The sequence below is a fragment of the Squalius cephalus genome, assembly GCF_949319135.1.
Source record: "Squalius cephalus genome assembly, chromosome: 9".
NCBI lineage: Eukaryota > Metazoa > Chordata > Actinopteri > Cypriniformes > Leuciscidae > Squalius > Squalius cephalus.
The window spans coordinates 27,989,706-28,004,060 of NC_137130.1; the positions used below are offsets into that span (position 1 = coordinate 27,989,706).

Below are 14,355 nucleotides of genomic sequence, written 5' to 3' on the forward strand. Positions count from 1 at the left end.
CTTCTGTTAAGACTGTGTCTTAAGAACTAGTCTGATAAACTAGTTTACAAGGAGTTATCAGTCATTTTTCAGATTCAAATTAGACCAACCTGCGCTTTTATGTAACTGACTTAAAAAAAGTTTTGATCAGTCTTGATTAGGCTGTAAATTTGGTTGACAAGGGTAAAGACATGTTAGATGTCTATTGAGCAAAGCTTTAATAAAATAAATACAACATTTAATTTAATAAAAAATTTAATAAAAAAAAGCAGAGTATACTCAGTTTCAAGAGTAACATATAGAGCAGAGCCAGAGAAAAATATAACATAATAAAGAAGAATATTGTTTAAGTAGACACAAAGAAGAACATGAACAAGCGTGAGCTGTTTAATAAGACAAGTAAACACAGTAGACAGTGACAGGATGTGACGGTTCTGCTGTGGAAAATGAGCTCTGTGGTTTCACTGGTCACTGAAGACATGAGAACAAAACTAATCCGATTATATTCTTACCATCCATTATATAAGTACTGTATATGTGAGCATTGCATTTAGGTGACCTGTGTTTGGATTTACATGTTTAATAATTATTCTAATTCTAAAAACTATTCTTAATAATTAAGTATTTTCTCATCGACTGTCTTAGTCATTGCCCTCTGTCTTCACCTCTTCCTTTACTAGTTCAGTCTCTACAGCACATCTACAAGCCTTTAAGATACTGAGCGGACAGCAAGACAGTTTACTCCACTGAGTGTCCTATTATGGCAAATTGTCAAACCAGGATTCTTCATCTGGATCTCTGTGTCGTCATTATTCTCCTGACCTATACAGGTACTGATTTAAGATCAAGATTTCTTTCCTCTTCTTACTTGTTTTCTGGTGTCTCAAAACCGATAAATAGGATGTAGCCTTTGCATGTTGGTATAAAGCCTATATTTTGATGACTAAATAATATTATTATTTAAAAAATGTTGCAATTTAGTGGAGTTGTTGAAAAAAGTTGTATCCTAATGTGTGTTTTTAAATCAGGTTTTAAGATGAAGCACCTTATTAACAGTGTTGTGTGTCTCATGAATTTTTCTACTGCATGATGACAGTGAAATTCTTTTCACAATTTTACCACCCAGGGATGCGTTTTTCAAATGCATTGTAAGCTTTAGTAGTTGTTTAATTTTCTTTAATTGTCTTTTCATCAGATTATTCCAAATCAAATCAAGAGCGAAGTCTTCTACAGCACATCAACAAAACAGTGTTTGTGGGGGAAACAGTGACACTTTACTGCAACAAAACCCCATTTGATGAAGATTTCTCATGGAGAATGAACAGCTCTGTTATTTTTAGTTATGACTCGTTCAATAACAGAACTATGAGAAACTTCAGCTCAAACAGGATTCACATCAACCCAGCCGTTTCAAAAGAACTTAAAATACATCAAATACAAGCGTCTGATGCAGGAAACTACACCTGTCTTCCAGCAGCAATAAGATGGACATTAACAATAACAGGTTACTCCATGATTTCATTTATTTGATTTGTTTTCTAAAAAACAAAAACAAATAAAGGGCATTTATTATAGAAGAAATATAAGTATATGTGTTTAGCTAGTGACTATCTAAGTGTTGCTTTACCGATATCATGTGTGTTTGACTCTTGTGTGTGTCAGAAAACAGACCAGCGTCACTCAAACAAATGCCGCTCTACACCATCATCATCATCATCATCTCATGTTCTGGAGTTATTATAGTCTTTCTGATAATCAGCATCAGCGTCTGCATTCACAGGTGAGAGACATTGAGTTTTAATCAACATTTCTTACTTTCAGCAACAGTGACATGCAGTTCCAGCTTCTCAACAGCTTTACCCATGAACTGCTTCCTTCTTTAATTTTTCTGACTTTTTACATGATTTGCTACTTTCAAATGTTTATTTGTAGGCAGTGTCTATTTAAAATTAGTAGAAGTAGCCAGCTTTATCGGCAAAAGTTATTTTCATTAACTTTACCTTTAGTAGCTCTTCACTTGCATTTACATTTTGTTTGAATATAGAATTTATCAGTATTTGCACGTCTTATTAACAATATTTCAGTGCAAACATTCAATGTTAATAGTATCTACCATTTTACCTTTTGTAAATGCATAAATACCACCAGATATATGTTTATTGATGTGGGGCCTATTCTTTTAGATACTGATTATTTAACTCTTGTCCAGGACCCAAACATTCAATTTTAAAATAATAAACTTTATAACAAAAATAATATTATTTATAACAAATAATAGTTATTTTGTGAAATAATTTGTGTATATTTAGTATTTATAAAATGCTAGGTATATTAGCCTTAGCAAAACATTATCCATTTTTTAAATGTAAATTCCATCACATTAAATTGTTAATGGGCAAATGATGTAAACTTGTGGGAAAAGTTTGTTTTAAGATTCATTCTGTTGTTCTCCAAATGCTACTTCATTGTAACAGGAAACTGAAGCAGAAGATCAGCTCTGGATCACATGAGGAGGATGTAAGTATTTACCACATCACAGGTTATTATTAGGCTCCTATATCTTTCCAGGTTAAGAAGAAGTTAAACTTCTGTTTTCTTACTGTTTGTGCATGATCTGCCCAGGTGAAGATGATCTCTCACGTTGACAGACACACAATAACAGCCTGTGTAAGTCAGTTCAACTTGACCTCCTACACACCTCAATTCTGTCTGTTCACTGGTTCATCTATTTATGGCTCCCCAACTGCTGCAAAACATAACACATTTTTAAACACAAGTTTAAAATGACTTATTTACATGTAGTTAATAGTGTAATTTTTAATATCAGTTAAATGGTCATTTCTGAATTGCACAGCAGAGCTGAAATGTTGTTTGTGTTTGATTGTTTTTCTCTTTGTTTTCATCAGGTCTACAATCTTCATACAGTTTCATGAACATGATCTTTCCTTCAAGACACCAGTTTATGCGTCTGCCACTCATCAGATGAGCTTCTCAATACAGGAAGATGTTTTTCAGTCATTTTCATGTGTTAGGACAGGACTGTCCCAAGAATCAATACAGTCTCAAAGGATCTGTATGTGCATGTATTTTTGTCCCTTAAATGCTATTTGCATATTTACTTAAAAATATTAAGCATATAAATGTCCTTTTCATTTTCAGAGGAACATGAATTTTAAACTTTGATATGTTTGACTATATAATTTACCATTATAATCAGTTGCCAGGTGAAAAGAACACAGATCTGACAGGGTAAACAGGGTGATTGATTGATGGTTTGTTGCAAAGATTTTTTTTTTTTAACAAATGTGAACACAGAAATAATTTTGTTCTATTAAATGTGACTTATTGCCGATGTGACTGACAGTGCAGATACAGACTTCGGGAGTTCTTACTGCAGGAGAATGTACTCAGTTACCAATGTAACCTCGGTTCCCTGAGATAACAGGAAAGAGTACTGTGTCGCTAGACGCATTTGGAAAACTCCTTTTTCTCCGATTTACTGAAGCTTATAGAATCACGCAGCTGCATGAGCCAATGGCTGAGCAGCCTGAACCTTTGTCGTGAAAGCCCGCCAGAGCCCGCCAATATGGGCAGGGCTACCCCTCTGGATAATGTGGGTATTCTGCCATAGGAACTCAGGTCAAGTCGACTGAAGCAATGAATGCCTAGTAATGCAGCATGACAGCACAGCAAGTTACTCAGTACTCGTTCCTGTTATCTCAGGGAACCGAGGTCACGTAAGTAACCGAGAACGTTCCCTATCGACATGGTTCACTCGTACTGCGTTGTTAGACGCATTGGGAACTCCTTCCAATCGTGTCGTTTATAACTGTGGAACAACAATCGTTCTAAGGCCTTGGCCCAGGATGCTTGCATAAGGGCCCAAAGGGCACCAAGGTTAGGTAGGGTGAGGTAACGGCCCGGTACTAAGAGACTCAGACAGTATGTCGGAGCCACAAGGAAGGGTTTTAGTTCATGTAGAGGTCAAATATGACCAAAACTCACATCTCAGTTTTCTTTGATTTCTTCATCTAGATTTGGCAGGTGTGGTTTCTTAATTGGTTAATTGTCACAATTGCTTATAAGATTATGGTCCTAAACCTTTGTGATGTACCTATATAGATGATGTGTGCATGAACCAAAAAAAAGTTGTTTATTTCTAATGATTACTATGCATCTACATATCCATGTCATGCCATCTTGAGTCACTGAAATTTCACGTGGTCTGCCTTGCTATTTCCCGGGAAAGTCTTATTCAGCATCAATTTAAAAAAAAGTTAATTAGGCTTTGTTTGTAATTAGACTTAAGTCACAGTCTCTGTAAAATGACAAGTGAAAACTTTCCTGTCTGTCAATGTGAGGCAGTTTCCCCCCATCAAAGAGAATCCTGTCAGAAGCGAAAGCCGGATGTCCAACACAGCTGATCAGTCTTATACAGTACATGTCATGAAGGCTGTTTTTATGTTTCTGCACACTTACTAAAGATGCTTCAGACCTTTAATCATTAATCTGTTACTCTGTGCGTACATTTTGAAACAAATTTACAAAATAATTAAAGCACATAACCGTAACCAATCAACATGTCCTTTACAAATACTGTTCTCCTCAACATTAACTTTTTGACCACATCATTGTGGCATATTGGACATGGCAACTTTTCAATGAATAAATGCAATTTGATGAGGTATAATAAAGCATATCAGGATCAAGAGCAACAAAGGTAGTGGGATATTTGTGTCACGAATCAAGCCTCTGTGTTTCCTCCCACTCGCCACAAGAGGGCTCCATCTCCCAAATATTAACATTACACATTTTCACTCCATTTCCCATAAACCCATGCCTGGTACTGATTATCTGCAAACCTGCCACTCATCACCCGGACTATTTATACAGTCCTTCACTGCTTCAGTGTGAAGTCTTTTTTTTCTCTTTTAAACCCTTGTTGAAATATCTGAACGGTTTCCCTGTTTATACTGATTCCTCGTTTACTGATCCTGGACTGTTCTACTTGTTTTGACCCTCTGCTTCATGCCATTGTGACCCGGCTTCGTTTGACTGGATGTATGCTCCACTTTTAGTTATCTGATTATCTGCCTGCCCATGGACTACGATTGTGGACTGCCTCAGATATATCCTTTGCTGGTGATTGACCCCTGCCTGATTGTGTTACGTTTACTATTACCAATAAAGATACTGCAAATGGATCTCAACGACACTGCCTCATCATTACAATTTGTGTGTTTTTCACAAACTGTATTACTTTTTTGCTTTCCAGAAAAATATTACTGTAATGTCTTAAATTCCATAAGGTCCTAGGTGAAGGAAGATGGAGCAGAGAGAGGTAGATCCATTTAACTTTAGCAAAAAAGGCAATCCAACTTTAAAACAGTCCACAGAGGAGCAAACCAACGCAACAGCTTTACCAAAGAAAATATCAGAACAGAATTAAACTGAGGCCTTAAATACTCAGGAGATAACGAGGAAGGGCATGTTGAACATAATTGGTAACCAAGGTGTTACAAGCTCTCCCAGTCTAGGTTTGGGAGAGAGTAACAGGATCAAAAAAAAAAAAAAAAACGTAAACGTGGAGGATTCCCTTCAGTCCTCTGTCCCCAAAATGTGACCCAACCACTTGATGATGCAAAATAAAGTCACTTTATTTTAGTTAAACAAAGAAAATGGAAGCAATAAATCTTCAGGAGAAGGTCTAGCCAAAACAACAAATAAAGGGGTTACTTACTATTGGAAGGAGAGATAAATGAGCTATACAGGTAGAAGAAAAACAACAACCATGTGCTTCCCTCCACTCCCTGACTAACCAAAAGCATGGATAAATGTATTACAAAAGAAAAAGTGGCACCCACTCCCTTCAACTTCTCATAACATAAAAAGTTCATATAAGATAGATGCAATTAGCCTGGCAAGCCAGACCTACATCAAGATGTTAGGTCTGGCAACTCACCATAGACACGGCTCAATCCGAGGGGCGGGATAAACGGCTGTCTTTCAAATTCCCTCTGCAAGCAATAGGACAGCGCTTCAACCAACCAGAGCGTTTTCCCAACAGCAGAGCTAACGCTAGTTGATAGATTCAACTTTTGAATCTGGCCGGCAAAACTACGAACACATCTTCCTTTTTTTAAGAATGACTTCAGTGCCGTTCTTTGCTCTTTTCTCAAAGAAAAACTTAACTCCAAGTCCTCCAGAGTCGCGGCCAAAGCCGATTCGAAAGACTGTTCGCCAGCAGCTCCGCCATTCTTTGTTTTCAAGTAGCAGGGAACCGTCGCAACTCTGTCGTCATTATGTTAAGCCCGCCCCGCCTACTCTATACACGACGTGATTGGCCTGACCCAATTTAGGTTTTTGCAGCTGGAAAGTCAATGGAGAGTTGCTAGACTACCCTGGCTGCAAAATACATTTTGCTGCCGCTAGGGTGCGTCTAGATTTCTAGGCTAAGATGCAATACCTTTCAATACCGAAAACAATGTTAGGAAGTAAAGAGAAAAAGAAAAATCACTACCTGATAGACACCAGAGCACACACAAACAACAAGGTGTGCAAATTAACTGCAATACACAAGGCCAGCACACCAGTTTTACACTCAATTGCAGGAACACAGGGTGACACCCCAGGTCTGAAGGGCCAAGGCAGAGCTGGCAGCTCGTGGGACAGAGGAGCTGAAGGGAGCTGGAAGAGGCGGAACTGAAGAGGTTGGGGGAGCCACCATAGGCGGACCAGAGGAGCTGATGGGAGCCAGGAGAGATGAAGGTGAGGAGTTGGAAGAAGAGGGAGGCTAGCAATGAAGGAGACAGGGAGCTGGACGGGACCAGTGGCGATGAAGGAGAGAGGGGATGGATGGGACCAGTGGCGACGAAGGAGACATGGTGCTGGATGGGACCAGCAGTGACAAAGGAGAAATGGGATTGATGGGACCAGTGGCGACGAAGGAGACAGGGTAGCCTACCATTAATGCAGCATCAGATGTTTTTACTTTCACATTTTATGAATATGTGTAATATGAATATGAATATGAATGTGAATAATTGACTGGGGTTTGAGACTTCTTCACCGGCATAACTCCAGAGCAAAGTTTGCACTTGCTTATGTGATATCCACTAGCTCCCCTTCATGGTTTAAAACATAAATATTTCCAATATTGTGCGAAAAATGATGGACAGAGATTTAGATTTTGCAAGCGTCATTTCCCGTGATGAAATTAAGTAAATTATTAACAATTCTAAACATTATAAATTATTAATTATTAACAAGTACGCAAAACACCCCAACCCCCCAAAAATTATACAAAAAGAATCTGTTCTCTAGTGGAACTGTGCATGTATATTTCATATCTGAGGATGTGTGTAGTGTATCGTCACATAAAATATTCAATTCAATAAAGGTTTTTCATTTGCATCTACAATTATCACACATGGCTCTCTGGAAATTATTCAGACAAGTGGCCATTGCAAAAACTTAGTCTCAACTTTAACTTCTATTAAGACTGTCTTAATATCTAGTCTGATAAACTAGTTTTACTAATTTTTCAGATTCAAATTCAACCTACAGTTTTATGTAACTGACTTAAAAAAAGTTATGACCAGTCTTGATTAGGTTGTAAATTTGTTTGATAAGGGTAAATACATAGATGTCTGTTAGATGTATATTATGCTTTAATAAAATCTGCAGAGCTTTTTGCGGTAAAAAGAAGAGAAATACTCAGTTTCAAGAGTAATAAATAGCAGAGCCAGAGCAGAAATATAACATAGTAAAGAAGAATATTTTTTTAGTGTTTAAGTAGACACAAAGAAGAACATGAACAAGCGTGAGCTGTTTAATAAGACAAGTAAACACGGTAGACAGTGACAGGATGTGACGGTTCTGCTGTGGAAAATGAGCTCTGTGGTTTCACTGGTCACTGAAGACATGAGAACAAAACTAATCCGATTATATTGTTACCATTCATTATATAAGTATATGTGAGCATTGCATTTAGGTGACCTGTGTTTGGATTTACATGTTTAATAATTATTCTAATTCTAAAACTATTCTTAATAATTAAGTACCCTTATGAAAAAGAAGTAGGCCTACACTTCAAGTTGATTTTATGAAGTATACTTAAGTAATGTTCAAGTATATTTTTAAGTATACTTTATGTAGTAAGTATACTAATATCAATGTGTACTTGTAGTAAACTTGTAAGTGTACTATTTCAATACTGCTTGGGACTAAATTGGCCCACTTTTAGTATATAAAAAGTATACATTTAAGTGTACTATAAGTGTAACAGTAAACTTTCCTCATTTGTAATGCATCTGTACTAAAAGTGAACTTATAAGTATACTAGTAGTTTACTATTTTTATACAAGTAGTATTTTTTTTAGTTTATGAAAGTACACACTGAAGTGCACTCTCAGTAAACTACTAGTTTGGTAGTTTATACTGCAAGTATACTTGTAAGTTTTCTTTAAGTGACCATAACATTATACTTATAGTTCACTATTTATATATTATTTTTGCACTTGCAGTATACTACTATGTTTTTAGCTTCATGCATCTTTTTTATCAACACTTGAATGTCGGTAAGTTTCATAAAGAAAGGCAACACTTTAAACAAAAAGTTGAGAAAATCACATTTTTGTCAAAGACTATGCCTTGATCAGATTCAGAACGATGATCAAAACACAGATGGAGTAGATCGAGTCCAACACCCCCAAAGCTTCACAGTCATTTTCTCTTCATGGGTTCGACATTTAATTTGGTAACATTAAGCAGATTTGATTTACACGTTATTTTACATTTGCATGAGCATTGAGCAATCTTCTATCACTTGGTTCAGCTTCTTCTTCTCCTGTGTTTTGATCCAGAGATTCTGTACTAGAAGATGTCATATAGCGCCCCCTTACCATATAACAGTGAAAACATGGATGGCTTGAAAATTCTGTCAATAGTCAGGGGGCAGTGTTTCGGAAAAAATTGAAGCTTCCCCGGACGCTGCCATTGATTAGCAGACCATCACCTGCTGTTAGCATTCCATTGACTCCCATTAATTTTGGCGTCACTTTGACAGCGAATAACTTTACATCTAACCACGTGACTTTCTGTCGCACAGTAGAGAAATTAGCATATTGACAGGAGGAGAAGCTCGCGGCAATCGGGGGGACGTGGAGGCAAAATGACAAAATTATTAATCAGAATACTTAGCAAAAGTTTCTCCTGCTCCTAGCTCATGGACACCTCCTACTCACGCTCTCCGTCTCTGCAAGTTTCGGAAGGGAATGATTCAGCTACTATAAGACAGATGGGTTGCTCACATCACATCTACGTCATCAAGCTCAGTTTGAGTCTGCGCAGTACGGTCAGCCATCAGGAAGTGAGTGCTTCTAATTGACTTCACTTTTCTCCGTTCATTATCAATATTTTTAAACAATGTACTGTAAGTTTCATAAGACTGTATATGAAAAACTATGTAGAAAAAAGTATAGGCTACTCGATCAAAAGAGTTAACACAACTACAAGCCAAGTTTGAATACTTAATTATATCTCGATCAAAAGATTGAGTACAAGTACAGGCCAAATGTACTTGGACTTTTCTCTCAGTATAAGTCAAGTACACTTAAATGTAATTTTAAGTATATTTCTGAGAAGTATATAAAATGTAGACTGAAAGTATTTCTTATTTTTATTTTAAAAGAAGTATACTAATAGAACACTTGAATATACTTCTTTTTCGTAAGGGTATGTCTTAGTCATTGCCCTCTATCTTCACTTCCTCCCTTACTAGTTCAGTCTCTACAGCACGTCTACAAGCCTTCAAGATACTGAGCGGACAGTGAGATAGTTTATACTCTTCACAGCCTTTAAACTGAGTGTCTTGTTATGGCAAATTTTCAAACCAGGATTCTTCATCTGGATCTCTGTGTTATCATTATTCTCCTGACTTACACAGGTACTGATTTAAGATCAAGATGTCTTTCCTCTTCTTACTTTCGTCTCAAAACCGACAAATAGGATGTATAGCCTTTCCATGATGGTATAAAGCCCAACATAGTTTGATGACTAAATAATATTATTATTTAACATTTTTGTTGTAAAAAGTTGTATCCTAATGTGTGTGTGTGTGTGTGTGTGTGTGTGTGTTTTTTATCAGGTTTTAAAGATTAAGCACCATATGATATACCAATCATAATTTTACCATCCAGGGATACGTTTTTCAAATGCATTGTAAGCCTTAGTAGTTGTTTAATTTTCTGTCTTTTCATCAGATTATTCCAAATCAAATCAAGAGCTAAGACTTCTACAGCACATCAGCAAAACAGTGTTTGTGGGGGAAACAGTGACACTTTACTGCAACAAAACCCCATTTGATGAAGATTTCACATGGAAAATGAACAGCTCTGTTATTTTTATGTATGACTCGACCAATAACATAACTATGAGAAACTTCAGCTCAAACAGGATTCACATCAACCCAGCCGTTTCAAAAGAATTAAAAATACATCAAATACAAGCGTCTGATGCAGGAAACTACACCTGTCTTCCAGCAGCAATAAGATGGACATTAACAATAACAGGTTACTCCATGCTTTCATTTATTTGATTTGATTTCTAAAAAACAAAAACAAATAAAGGGCATTTATTATAGAAGAAATATAAGTATATGTGTTTAGCTAGTGACTATCTAAGTGCTGCTTTACCGATATCATGTGTGTTTGACTCTTGTGTGTGTCAGAAAACAGACCAGCGTCACTCAAACAAATGCCGCTCTACACCATCATCATCATCATCATCTCATGTTCTGGAGTTATTATAGTCTTTCTGATAATCAGCATCAGCGTCTGCATTCACAGGTGAGAGACATTGAGTTTTTAATCAACATTTCTTACTTTCAGCAACAGTGACATGCAGTTCCAGCTTCTCAACAGCTTTACCCATGCTATAGAATAATGAACTGCTTCCTTCTTTAATTTTTCTGACTTTTTACATGATTTGCTACTTTCAAATGTTTATTTGCAGGCAGAGTCTATTTAAAATGAGTAGAAATAGCCAGCTTTATCGGCAAAAGTTATTTTCATGAACTCCGCCAACAGTTACATATTTTACCTTTAGCCTTCTAGCTTTTCACTTGTATTTACATTTTGTTCGAATATAGCATCTATCAGTATTTGCACTTCTTATTAACAAGATCTCAGTGCAAACACTCAATGTTAATAGTATCTACCATTTTTACCCTTTGTAAATGCATAAATACCACCTGAACATGTTTATTGATGTGGGGCCTATTCTTTTAGAAATTGATTATATTATTTAACTCTTGTCCAGGACCCAAACATTCAATTTTAAAATAATAAACTTTATAACAAAAATATTAATTTCAAAAGTGTTATATTGTGAAATAAATTGTGTATATTTAGTATTTATAAAATGCTAGCTAAATTAGCCTTAGCAAAACATTATCCATTTTTAAAATGTAAATTCCATCACATTAAATTGTTAATGGGCAAATGAAGTAAACTTGTGGGAAAAGTTTGTTTTAAGATTCATTCTGTTGTTCTCCAAATGCTACTTCATTGTAACAGGAAACTGAAGCAGAAGATCAGCTCTGGATCACGAGGAGGATGTAAGTATTTACCACATCACAGGTTATTATTAGGCTCCTATATCTTTCCAGGTTAAGAAGTTAAACTTCTTGTTTTCTTACTATTTGTGCATGATCTGCCCAGGTGAAGATGATCTCTCACGTTGACAGACACACAATAACAGCCTGTGTAAGTCAGTTCAACTTGACCTCCTACACACCTCAATTCTGTCTGTTCACTGGTTCATCTATTTATGGCCCCCCAACTGCTGCAAAACATAACACATTTTTAAACACAAGTTTAAAATGACTTATTTACATGTAGTTAATAGTGTAATTTTTAATATCAGTTAAATGGTCATTTCTGAATTGCACAGCAGAGCTGAAATGTTGTTTGTGTTTGATTGTTTTTCTCTTTGTTTTCATCAGGTCTACAATCTTCATCCAGTTTCATGAACATGATCTTTCCTTCAAGACACCAGTTTATGCGTCTGCCACTCATCAGATGAGCTTCTCAATACAGGAAGATGTTTGTCAGTCATTTTCATGTGTTAGGACAGGACTGTCCCAAGAATCAGTGCAGTCTCAAAGGATCTGTATGTGCATGTGTTTTTGTCCCTTAAATGCTATTTGCTTATTTACTTAAAAATATTAAGCATATAAATGTCCTTTTTTATTTTCAGAGGAACATGAATTAAACTGTTTAGTTTGACTATACTATAATTTACCATTATAATCAGGATGTTGCCAGGTGAAAAGAACACAGATCTGACAGGGTAAACAGGGTGATTGATTGATGGTTTGTTGCAAAGAAAGTTTTTAACAAATTTGAACACAGAAATAATTTTGTTCTATTAAATTTGACTTATTGCTGATGTGACTGTCGGTTCCCTGAGATAACAGGAAAGAGTACTGTGTCGCTAGACGCATTGGGAAAACTCTTTTTTCTCCGATTTACTGAAGCTTATAGAATCACGCAGTGATAGATGGTGTGTGAATGAAAAAAAAGTTGTTTATATCTAATGAATACGTATCCATGTCATGCCATCTTGAGTAAATTTCACGTGGTCTGTCCTGCTATTTCCCACCAGGAAAGTCTTATTCAGCATCAATTTTTAAAAATGTAAATTAGGCTTTGTAATTAGACTTAAGTCACAGTCTCTGTAAAATGACAAGTGAAAACTTTCCTGTCTCTCAATGTGAGACAGTTTCCCTCCCATCAAAGAGAATCCTGTCAGAAGCGAAAGCCGGATGTCCTACACTGATCAGTCTTATACAGTACATGTCATGAAGGCTGTTTTTCTGTTTCTGCACACTTACTAAAGACGCTTCACACTCACTGGTGTGGTCCTTGAGGGGTGCGATCATCCTGGGTGAGGAGGAGAAAGCAAACGGCTGGCAGATACATTTATCTTCTCTTGGTACAGTATTCTGTTTTGTGCGGGCAAGGGAAGATAGAGCAGGGAGAGGTAGATCTTAATATCAGATGTTTAACTTTAACAAAAACAAAGATGGCAATCTAACATGAAAACAGGAAACACAAACTAAGAGTCCATGAATTCAAGCACCTGACAGGTCCTTAGCAGTTCCATTTAAAGCTAAAAAATGACATTTCTGTAAACCCCCAGTGTGCAAGTTAAAGACGACTGTGGCAAGAAATAAAAAAATATATAATATAAAACTAACATAAGGTGTTAGTAGTGGAGAAAAATGCCTGGCCTAAAAGTTGTTCAGTGTTTTAAGGTGACTGGTCCTTCCTTGCTGACTTTATATTGAAACTAACCAACAACAGAACGCTTGCTTGATTATCTCGTATCTTCATGCAGACACTTAAAAAAAAAAAAGATGCAACAGTGTATCAAAGCTCCCCTTTGTGGTTGATGTGGGAAGTGGTATTTATTAGTGGTTCATTATAATTTTGCTTAGCTTTTCGCCTCAGTAATACCAGGAGCTCAGGTGTAAAGTTGTCATCTGTTACACATTATTCATGAGGAAATTAGTTATCCATACTGATTTTTCAATTGATGAAAATGTCCTTTATACTTGGTATTTCATTGTGTTGGTCTGTTGGATAGTTGTGGATAACATCTGAATTAAGACATTATTCATTTCATTTCTCTTCACCTCATGAGTCAGTGTAACCTTCAAAAAATGGTGTTAGTCAAAATATGTAAATAAGTATGTACAGTCAGCTGATCATTATGGCTTTAAAAAACCCATCGGACTGTACTAATGTGCACAACATGCTACATACACAGCAACTTGCTAAAGAAATATATGGCAATGTGAACCATCGATTGTAGTATCAATTATTTTATTATCTTATTGATTGGATTAAAGTTTGAAGAGCCTCAGACTGTGAACTGTTTTTGTTTATTTGTTACGGATGTGAAGTGTTCTTGGTCATGAGAAACATTTTAAGCATCAGCTTTGTGTGGTTAGTTATTCCGACCACACAAACACGTTTCCTGCTTTACTGTTATAGAGAAACATGACTGCTGCTAGAAAACAAGTTAATGTTATACACTTACATACTGCAATATTTTAGCCACAAGACTTCTTCTTCTTCTTTTTTTAAAAAAAATTAAGGTAAAATGGGCTACATGGCTACATAGACATTTATATTTATCTATAAAACAGCAAGAGTTTATCTAACCTTATTCAATATTTCAACAGAATTAATTTAAAGACACATAATTCTTTTTTTTTTTTGTTCTGTATTGGTTAAATATTTGGGCTTCCCAATGTTGCAAAAATTGTGCTTGTTCATTTTGAATAATATTACTTCATAAACTGACAGC

The 14,355-nt window shown here is 36.1% G+C and overlaps 2 protein-coding genes across 3 annotated transcripts; both read left to right on the top strand.

Moving 5' to 3' along the window:
• The first annotated feature begins 434 nt into the window (after nucleotides 1-434).
• LOC307164187 (uncharacterized protein) lies at nucleotides 435-5,181 on the top strand. 2 transcript variants are annotated; one of them, XM_079880658.1, is made up of 7 exons: nucleotides 450-533; nucleotides 660-809; nucleotides 1,175-1,483; nucleotides 1,642-1,759; nucleotides 2,454-2,496; nucleotides 2,602-2,646; nucleotides 2,886-5,181. In XM_079880658.1, the coding sequence occupies exons 2-7, from the start codon at nucleotides 740-742 to the stop codon at nucleotides 2,910-2,912; spliced, it is 612 nt and encodes a 203-aa protein (XP_079736784.1). In that variant the 5' UTR covers nucleotides 450-533; nucleotides 660-739; the 3' UTR covers nucleotides 2,913-5,181. The 2 variants fall into 2 exon arrangements, with proteins under 2 accessions (XP_079736783.1, XP_079736784.1); XM_079880657.1 differs by having other exon boundaries at nucleotides 435-809.
• A 4,569-nt stretch (nucleotides 5,182-9,750) lies between these two features.
• LOC307164624 (uncharacterized protein) lies at nucleotides 9,751-13,909 on the top strand. The gene is made up of 6 exons (XM_079881637.1): nucleotides 9,751-9,925; nucleotides 10,242-10,550; nucleotides 10,709-10,826; nucleotides 11,556-11,596; nucleotides 11,700-11,744; nucleotides 11,984-13,909. Exons 1-5 carry the CDS (start codon nucleotides 9,856-9,858, stop codon nucleotides 11,720-11,722), a joined length of 561 nt encoding a protein of 186 aa, XP_079737763.1. The 5' UTR covers nucleotides 9,751-9,855; the 3' UTR covers nucleotides 11,723-11,744; nucleotides 11,984-13,909.
• Nucleotides 13,910-14,355: the final 446 nt, after the last annotated feature.

What these genes read in the sequence shown, in the direction of transcription:
- LOC307164187 (XM_079880657.1), top strand. Translation starts at nt 740, where the DNA reads ATGGCAAATTGTCAAACCAGGATTCTTCATCTGGATCTCTGTGTCGTC. An exon ending in ATGGACATTAACAATAACAG is followed by an intron (nt 1,484 to 1,641) that starts GTTACTCCATGA and finishes TGTGTGTGTCAG; the next exon opens with AAAACAGACCAGCGTCACTC. An exon ending in CTGGATCACATGAGGAGGAT is followed by an intron (nt 2,497 to 2,601) that starts GTAAGTATTTAC and finishes TGATCTGCCCAG; the next exon opens with GTGAAGATGATCTCTCACGT.
- LOC307164624 (XM_079881637.1), top strand. Translation starts at nt 9,856, where the DNA reads ATGGCAAATTTTCAAACCAGGATTCTTCATCTGGATCTCTGTGTTATC. An exon ending in ATCAGCGTCTGCATTCACAG is followed by an intron (nt 10,827 to 11,555) that starts GTGAGAGACATT and finishes TCATTGTAACAG; the next exon opens with GAAACTGAAGCAGAAGATCA. An exon ending in CTCTGGATCACGAGGAGGAT is followed by an intron (nt 11,597 to 11,699) that starts GTAAGTATTTAC and finishes TGATCTGCCCAG; the next exon opens with GTGAAGATGATCTCTCACGT.